This window comes from Marmota marmota, unplaced genomic scaffold (genome assembly GCF_001458135.2).
Source record: "Marmota marmota marmota unplaced genomic scaffold, marMar, whole genome shotgun sequence".
Lineage (NCBI taxonomy): Eukaryota > Metazoa > Chordata > Mammalia > Rodentia > Sciuridae > Marmota > Marmota marmota.
The window spans coordinates 9,000,740-9,009,837 of NW_026000205.1; the positions used below are offsets into that span (position 1 = coordinate 9,000,740).

Genomic DNA, 9,098 nt, shown 5'->3' on the forward strand with positions numbered 1-9,098 from the left:
AGCCTGCGCAGGGCGAGGAGGGGCCGGGATGGCGGGGTGCCCGGGGCCGGGCGCCTCCCCTTCCCACCCCAGGGCCCGGTCCCCGCTCACCAGGTCAGCAGCCCTGGGGGGAGGGTGCGGCTTGCGCTCGTTGTGCGCCGTGATCTCCAGCGTGGCCAGGTCCATGCCCAGCAGCTCGGCAATCCGCTCCCGCCCAAAGATGTCCCCGTGTTTGTCCAGAACCTGCGCCAGAGTGTCAGACCCTGCGATGTGACTAGAGGGGCGAGTGTCACGGTCCCTGGGGGATTCTGGAGACACTCTGAACTTGGTATAAAAACGGGGGCCTGGGCTGGGGCTCAGTGGCAGGGCGCTTGCCTAGCCTGCGGGAGGCGCTGGGTTTGACCCTCAGCACCGCGTAAAAAATAACAAATAAAATAAAGGCATTCTGTTCACCTACAACTACCCAAAAACATTTTTTTACAGAAATTGGTGTACATTTTTCTGGGGAGAAGGGCCAGAGCTTTGTTCAGATAATCACAGTGAGGGATCAACACGATAAAGGTGCAGCTGATCCAGCAGCCAAATTAGTTGAGATACTGTATTATTTTAGGCAGGCAGGCAGGGAAACCTCTATAATTGGGCCCCGGTACCTATGAACCTGTTCTCCCCTCATTCCCACAGCCACAGGGGCCTCCTCTAGTTCCTCAAACCCACCAGCACATTCTTGCCTGAGGGACTTTGTCTTGACTGTTCCCTCACCTAAGACACTCTTCCCCCAATTTCCACCTGGCTCACCTCCTCAATTCCTTATGAATTAGTATGACCTTTTCTGAACCCATTACATAAAACAGCAACCTCCCCTGGCCAACACACACAGGCATGCTCCCCACCCCTCTTGTCTGCTTTATTTATTTGGGGGCATTGGGGTGGAACTCGGTGCCTCACACACGCAGGGTAAGCACTCTACCATTGAGCCACATCCTAGCCCCGGACTGCTTTATTTTTTCCACAGCTCTTATTACCATCTGCACAATATCTATCTTTGCAAATAAAGTGTCAGAATCACTGTTTTGTTACTGCTGGAACTCAGTTTCCAAAAACACTTCCAGCACACAGTAGCTACTCAATAAACTCTACTAAGTCAATCAATGATAAGAACAACCTTCACTTATCTTCTGTTTTACATGTGCCTTCTGCTTGTGTAGTAGGACATATAATCCTTACAACAATCTTGTGAGGTCTGCCCTGTTATTCCTCCACATTTTGTTTTTATTTTATTAAAATTTTTTTTAGAGCTAGGTCTTGTCATGATGCCCAGGCTGGCCTTGACCTCCTGGGCTCAAGTGATCCTCTTGCCTCAGCCTCCTGAGTAGCTGGGACTCCGGGATTACCCATTTTGAATATGAGAGAAACTGAGGCACAGACAAGCTAGGAGTGGAAACGCAGGCAGCTCTGAACCCTGAGCTTACACCAGCGCTGCTACCCTGCTCCTGCTCAGCCCCTGCGCCAGGGGCTCTGCCCTACGTGGGTCACCTCGTGTGAGAGGGAAGCATGATTATCATGCCCGTGTCCCCGTGGCAAACCCATGCTCCTCAGAAAGGCAACGGCCCTTGCCCAAGGTCACACATGAAGCAAGTCTTTGGCAGCTAGGATGCCCCGGTGGCAGAGAGGGACCCAGCCCAGAAAGCCCTCCCAATCCACGTCCTCACCTTCCGCTTGACAAACTTGTCCCAGTAGTTGCTGGGGAAGGACCTGCCAAGAGAAAGCACCTGTGAGACATTCACAGAGGCTGGGAGCCTCCAGCCGGGCCGGAGAGACAGGAATCCCAGTGCTGTTCGCCTTAGACTGACCGTTATCCAGGCTGGCCTTGAACTCCTGGCTCCATGCCCCAGCCTCCGCCCCACAGGAGCTGGGACTGGAGACGGGCACCACCTTGCCCAGCCTGTGCTTTTCGCACAGAGGACCCTGCTCAGTGGGGACCCTGCTGCCATGTTTGGTGGAGCCTGGGTGAGGCAGGGGACTTGTGTCCAGAGCCAAGCATGCAAAGACACCAGAACTGCTCCCGGGGGAGGCTCTGGGCGGTGACCAGTGGGGACAGCGGCATGCTGCAGGGGAATGGCACGCTTCCTCCCGCTGCTTCATACACTGTGCTTGGTGATTCTGGACCTGGGTTTACCAGTTCTCCCAGTGACAAGCCAGGGAGTGCGGGGTGGGGGAGGGGGTGGGGGTGGCTAGGAATCCGGGGACCTGCACCTAGATGACGTGCTCCAGTTCTGCTCCTCCTACTCCTCTGGATGCTCGGATTGTCCTTGCCGTGTCCAGAGTGAGCCCTGTCACCCTCCCAGCATGTCACCATTTCCTACGGAGCACGATCTTGCTTTCTAGCTCAATAAAATAGCCTCGGCTCATCTTTTGCCTGGCTCCTTCCTTTTTTTTTTTTTTTGTTTCCTTTTTTCCTCTCTCTTTTCTTTTCTTTCTTTTAAAGATGTTCGTATTTACTTATTTATTTATTTATGCATACATACCGGGGACTGCATCCAGAGCCCTCTACCACTTAGCTACGTCCCCAGCCCTTTCTATTTCGATGGGGTCAGAGCAGGCTCCTTCTACCTGGCTCCTCATTTGCTAAGTTGCCCAAGCTGGCCTCACATTTTGTGGGTTTTTTTGGTCCTGGGAGTTGAACCCAGGGGGGCTTTACCGCAGCCCGTGTTATTAATCATTTGAGACGAGGCCTGGCTGGGCTGCTGAGGCTGGCTCTGAACTCACAATCCTCCTGCCTCAGCCCCCGAGCCTCTGGGAATTTCTTTTCTTTCTTCTTTTCAGTACCCAGGATTGAGCCCGGGGGCACCCTACCACTGAGCTACACCCCCAGCCCTTTCTCTTTTTTTTTTTTTTTTATTTTGAGACAGGGTCTCACTAAGTTGCTTAGATTGGCCTTGAACTTGCCATCCTCCTGCCTCATCGCCCAAATCGCTGAGATTCCAGGTGGGCGCATGGAGCCCAGCTGATGTTCTTATTTACTTTTCGTGGAGCTGGGATGGAACCCAGGGCCTCGCCTCCGCTCACCAGGTGCTCTGCCACTGAGCTACACCTGGTCCCTGGTTTTCTTTCTCCCGAGAGGTGCCCCTAATAGCGCAGCTGGCTGGGGGGGGCAGCTGGCAGCCAGAGTCCCCTCATGGCCTCACACATCCTCTTTCCCTCCCTGGCTAAAAACCCAATGAGCTCTTATTTCCCACTCCCAGCACCTGGTGAGAAAGGCCCCCGGGGATGGGGCTTAAAATACAGTCCCACTTACACACATTGGCCCACGCCCTCCAGGGTGGGACCCAGGAACCTCCATGTGCCCTCAGAATGCCCCAGAGGAACTTTTTTTTCTTTTGCGGTGCTAGAAATGGAACCCAAAGCCACCTGTGTGCCAGGCGAGCACTCTACCACTAAGCCACATCCCCAGCCTCCCCTGGGGAACTTGATGCATGGGAAATGTTTCTATTTTATGGGGAATAAAACCAGGCGTGGGGAGACGTGTCGCAGGGGCTGGAACCTGCTGTCCTGAGCTCTGGGCCTCCACCCCCTGGCGCCCTGGGCGGGCTGGGCCTTACGGTGTGTTGAGCACCAGGCGGTCCCACTGCCCCTTCACGTCGTCATCCTCTGGCTGCTCTGTGATGTAGAGACCATCGAACTCCAGCTTCCGGGCCAGCTCTTTCTCCCGCTTGAAGATCACCAGGGGCACCTAGATGGTGGAGGGGGGGAGAGGGCAGGCGTTAGGGTCTCGCAGAAGCCAAGAGGTCTCGCTAGCATCTGCACAGAGGCTGAAGGAGCCTTCCCAGGATGGTCAGGGCCGAGATGGAAGGTGCAGGCAGAGGGTCACATCAGGAGGGACCAAAACAGAGGGGCTGGGGAGACCAGCAGGGGTGCCTGGTGCAAGCCGGGGCTTCCTGAGGGAGGAAGATTGCCCTTGGACCTTAGGCAGGTGGGAAGGAATGGACGTGGGACCGGGCATTGCAGGCTGTGGGAACAGCACTGCCAAAGCGCAAGGTCAAGAGAACTGTGTTCATTTAATAGTAACAAGATTTATGAAAACTGCCAGACCTCATGGAACCCAAATGGACCCATCATGACACACCCACGAGGCACTGAAAACCTCAGGCACCTGTGGCGTCAGAGCCCACATCCCTGTTGACATCCATGTTATGTCCAAGACCCCAGGGACCCCTAGAGATCATAGTTAACCCACTGACCAACGTGCAGAAAGCAACATTCCCAATGACAAGTTTGCTTCCTGACCCAGAAATTATCACAGTCGCACAAGCATGGTATGGAAAATTCTAGACTTGGCTTCTCGGCTTCTGTTCCCAGTTCAAATGCCACCCTTGTTGAAGACCCCAATCCTGCACCCAGTGCCCCAATCTCAAGCCCTCTGTCCTCACCACTGTGACAGTCCCTGCCCCTGTCCCCGCCCCAGCATCTCCGCTCCCTCCACAAGCTCTGCCCCAGGACCATGGTCATGGCCCACCTTGAGGCAGTTGTAGCCGATGATGCAGAGAAAGGCCACCAGTGTATGCAGCAGGCTCAGACACCGCAGCGCAGGCGCCATGTAGCCCGTGCTCTCCTCCAGGAAGTAGTACACCATGTTCTCATCCTCGTCGTCCTCTGCCTCCTCCCCTGCTCCCGAGCCCCAGCCAGAGCCGCCACCAGACCCTGCACCCATCATGTCCCCAGCTGCTGACCCCTCCACGTCGTCCTCCCCTGGTGGAGAGTCTGAGACCTGAGGAGGGGAGAGGAGTCCATCAGGGAGGGGACTCTGGTATCCTGGCACCTCGTCTGCCACAGCCAGAACCCACTAACACAATTAGCAGCCTCCATTCCTGAGGCTGGATTGGGCCCCTATCAGGATCACAGGACTGTCAATCAAGATGGAGGGGAGGGCCCAGGACCGAGCTTGAAAATCAGACTGTCCTGGGAACGTGCCCATCAAACTGAGCAACAAGAGGACCAAAAACAGAATTGGTTCATTTTTTAAAAAAACATATCTATATTTTTCATAACTTTATTTTATTTATTTTTTAATGTGGTGATGAGGATCGAACCCAGTGCCTCACCCGTTCTAGGCAAGCCCTCTACCACTGAACCCCAGCCCCAGCCCCAAATTGGTTCATCTTGATAGCAGAGTCCTAAAGAGACTGACCCCAAATGACACTAACAGAGATGACTGGTAGCCGGCAATTGCTCAGCACTTTCTATATTCCAGGTACTGGGCTAAGTACTTTGCACGTACTAATCATCTTTTAATCCTCACAGCTCTAGCTGGTAGACACGGTGACCAGCCCATTTTGCAGATGAGGAAACTGAGGTTAAGCACCCGGCCTACCATCATGCAGCCAGTGAGTGGGGAAGCCAGGACTCCATCCCACAAAGCCTCTCTGGCTTGCCTTTCTGTCCTGTTGGACCCCTGGGAAGATCCCGAGGGCCCCTTGTCCTTTGGGAGGCCTGGTTCTTAGCCCTTGCCTTTCCTTAGCCCCTGTGAGTTGCCCACTTGAGCCTCCCCAAGAACCTCTCTTTCAGGGACATGAAAGCATCAACTGTGACTGAGTCAGTGGGTGGCCCAGAGGGAAGGGTCTGCACCTGAGCACGGGGCAGGCAGGTGACAGATCTGGGCCAGGAACATAGCTCCAGCTGGCTCCTGCTCTGACACCCGCGGACACTCGGGCCTCCTGCCCAGAAGGAACCAGAAACCACAGCCCACCCCTCTGGGGTCCCGAGATCTTAGGGTCCCTAAGAATGCTGAGCCCCACACCCTGTCCTTTTGCGGCAGGGGCTCTGGGAAGCTGTGGGGGATGGAGCCTCCCGCCCCACATGGCCAGCACCTTGTAAAACAGCAGGATGAAGTTGATGGCAAACGCCAGGAAGAGGGCAAGGAACCGCAGCGTGTAGAAGTTCCGGGAGAGGTAGTTCTGGAAGGGAGACAGGGAGCTCACAGCCTGCTTCTTTGCTGGAGAATCCATCCCATTACTTACTCACGATCAGAGCACCCAGGTGCTCAATAGTTGGTGCCACAACTTCCTGCTTATTAAGTACTTGCTGTATACCAAGACCTGGGCTAAGACCTTTATATAAAATATCAATTAATTATCACAACCCTATGAAGTGGGTACTGCTCTTATGTCCGCTTTACAGATGAAGAAACTGAGGACGGGGAGGTGGTGTCTTGCTCAAGCTCACATAGCTAAAGAGTGGCAAATCTAGGATTGTGAGGGGTGTGCATGCACACACACACGTGCACACGGCACTGGGAATCGAACTCAGGGCCTTGCACACGCTAGGCAAGTGGTCAACTGCTAAGCTACGTCTCCAGCCCAGACCTGGGATGTGAACCCAGGTTGTCAGACCCCAGAGCCCACCCATCCTCTGTGCTACGCTGCTTCCCGTGAGGTCCCTGTTGGCTTCACCCCAAGCAGGGCACATCTTCTCCCACCTCTCCTTTCTCTCTCCACGTCTCCCTCCATCCTTTACTCCTACCACGAATCCTCACTGACTCCCCCCATCCACTATGCCCCCCACCCCCTCTCCAGGGTGGTCTGGAGAGGAGACAGGACCCTGCCTCCCAAACACCCTCCCTCCTTCTGGACCGATGAGGAAACGGACCCTGCCCAGGAGCTGCGAGAGCTCCGGCCTCCATAGGAGGAGGGAGCTGGGGCGGGTGTGGGGCTCAGACCCAAGAGACTGGCCACGATGGAGGGCAGAACATGGCCTCAGCTGGGTTTCACTGTGGCTGGAGGCTGGGGAGAGGTCTCCAGATGAGCAAAGGGTGGAAGAGACAGTGGGGAGCCAAGTGGGGGCCACCTGGAAATGCTGCCTGTACCAGGTCCTGCTCCTCTGGGCACAGTTCTGCCTTCTCACCAGCCTGGTCTCCTCTTGGAGAGGGGCCTGGAACTGTGAGCTCAGGACCAGCATGGGGACAGAGGCGGCTCTCCCTGGGAGAGGACTTTCAGCAAACCCCTGCTGGGACTCACCAAGAATTTCACCCTCTGCACTTCCAGTTCCCCCCAGAATTCCATCCCAGCACTTCCGGCTTCCTCCTTCTTTGGAGGGGGAGGAGGAGGTGCTGTCTTCTTGGGGGGCTCGGGCGGGGGCTCAGGGACTTCTTCCTTCTCCCCGTTCTCCGTACTGCAGGGCAGGACACACACGGAGGTCAGGGAGCACCCGAGCAATTCATTCACTCAAAGCCACTCTCTGGGGGCCCATGCCATGCCAGGTCTGGATGGTGCTGGGGACAAAGGCACCCTCAGGTTCTGCCTTCATGGCGTCCTGCCCAATGGGGTGGAGGGGTCCTTGGTAGGACAGGAGAAGCCCAAGGGGGTGGCGGGAACCTAGAGGAGATACCTGCTCAACTTAGGAGGGGCGGGTGTCAAAGCAGGCCTCCTGGAGAAGGAAGCCTGGGAAAGTGTTCCAGACAGAGGGAGGCGCACACAGGCTGGCGGCAAGCGCGGAGCATTCATTTCTCTATCTTTTTTTTTTTTTTTTCGCAGTGCTAGGGATTGAAGCCAAAGGCACTAAACCAGTGAGCTACANATTCATTTCTCTATCTTTTTTTTTTTTTTTTTTTTTGCAGTGCTAGGGATTGAAGCCAGTGGTGCTCTTCTACTGAGCTACAGCCCGTGTCCTTTGTAATTTTTGAGTCAGGGTCTCACTAAATTGTTGGTTGCTCAGGCTGCCCTAGAACTTGCTTGTCGTGGGCCAGCCACGGGCTGTGTGTGAGCTATGCACATTTGAGCATATGGGAAGACCGGCCTGGTGTCACATGCTCTTTGGGCCCTGCAACACACTTGGGCACTTTCCTCTCGCTCTGCCTGTGTTGCCACACAGCACCTGAGATGGGTGTGACTTGCCAAGATGTCAATCAATCTACTGACCACAAGACATCAGGAAGCTAGACTCAAGCCCCTGAAACCTGACCCCTTGCCTTATTTGGAAAGAACATTCCACTGAGTCTCCCTTTGTGTGTCCCCCCCGCCCCCATAAAAATAAAGAATCCAGGCGCAAGCTCTCTCTCTTTCCAACAGAGCCCTAAGGTCAAGAGCCGCCCCGATATTGAAAAGGCATTCCCGATTTCTGTGTGTTTCGCGCCTTCTTCACCTGGCTATTGATATAGCCGGATCTTGTGAACCCGGCATAGGCCACCAGCCGGGCTAGTTGGAGCTACTTGCCACCCTCCTGCTTCAGCCTCCTGACTGTGCCTGGCTTCCCTGATTCCCTCCACAGGTCCCTCCCTGTGCTTGGGTCTGGGCTGGATGATGCTCTGGTCATAAGACAACTTAGGGCACTGAACTCAGGAGGCTCCCAGTCCAGAAGGGAAGCAGTGACTGGGGCCTTGGTGCCCCAGGGCACTCACTCGGCTTTCTCAGGCTCGGGCTCGGGTTCGGGTTCTGGAGGCAGCTCCTCTTCTTCTCCATCCACCTGGGGACAGGACACAGGTCTAAGCCTTTTCCGCAGTGCTGACTACCTGTCCCCCTCTGTCCCTGCTTCTCACACCGCCTGGCAATCCAAGTTCTACACCTGCCTCACCAAAAGGGCTTATGATTCCCACAGTGCAGAGGGGACCAAGGGGACCAAGGCTCCCCAGGTGAAGGCCTGGCCCAAAGCCCTGCAGGGTAAGACTGACTCCAAGAGGAGCTCTGGACCCCTGGGCCTCTCATCACCTCAACATCTGTGGCAGACACCTGCGGCAGTCACCGCTCCATGGGCCTCAGGACACTTTGGGGACCTTTCCCAAGTGGGTTGCTTCATTTCCCACAACCATGTGTCTCTGAGAGTCTTTCCCAGGTCCAGGACTCTGTCTCCTTGGGTTTTCTGGGGCTTGATCCCTTTCCTCCTAGGTCTCGGGCTCTCCCGGACTCAGGGTATCTTTTTCTCTCTCCCAACACCCAGCAAGCCTTTCTCCAGGTGTCTGTCCCTGAGTCTCCCTGTCCCGTCTCTGAGGTCCTCCTCTGTTCCTCCTGACTCTCGCCCCCTCCCCGCGTGCCCCTCCACCCACTCCCTGAGCCTCCTCCCTCCCACCCCCTCTCTCCACACTGACACCCTGCTGTCCCCTCACCCCCAGTTTCCTTTTGAGAATGGGGGAG

At 55.5% G+C, this 9,098-nt stretch overlaps 1 protein-coding gene across 1 annotated transcript in view; it reads right to left on the reverse strand.

The window, feature by feature from the left end:
- The window catches only part of Ryr1 (ryanodine receptor 1), a 107,632-nt gene that overhangs the window by 6,165 nt on the left and 92,369 nt on the right, over window positions 1-9,098 (reverse strand). The window contains 9 exon segments of the mRNA XM_048791254.1: window positions 91-110; window positions 112-222; window positions 1,689-1,731; window positions 3,579-3,709; window positions 4,493-4,744; window positions 5,844-5,930; window positions 6,990-7,143; window positions 8,369-8,433; window positions 9,071-9,091. Of these exon segments, the coding sequence (XP_048647211.1) occupies window positions 91-110; window positions 112-222; window positions 1,689-1,731; window positions 3,579-3,709; window positions 4,493-4,744; window positions 5,844-5,930; window positions 6,990-7,143; window positions 8,369-8,433; window positions 9,071-9,091 (884 nt within the window).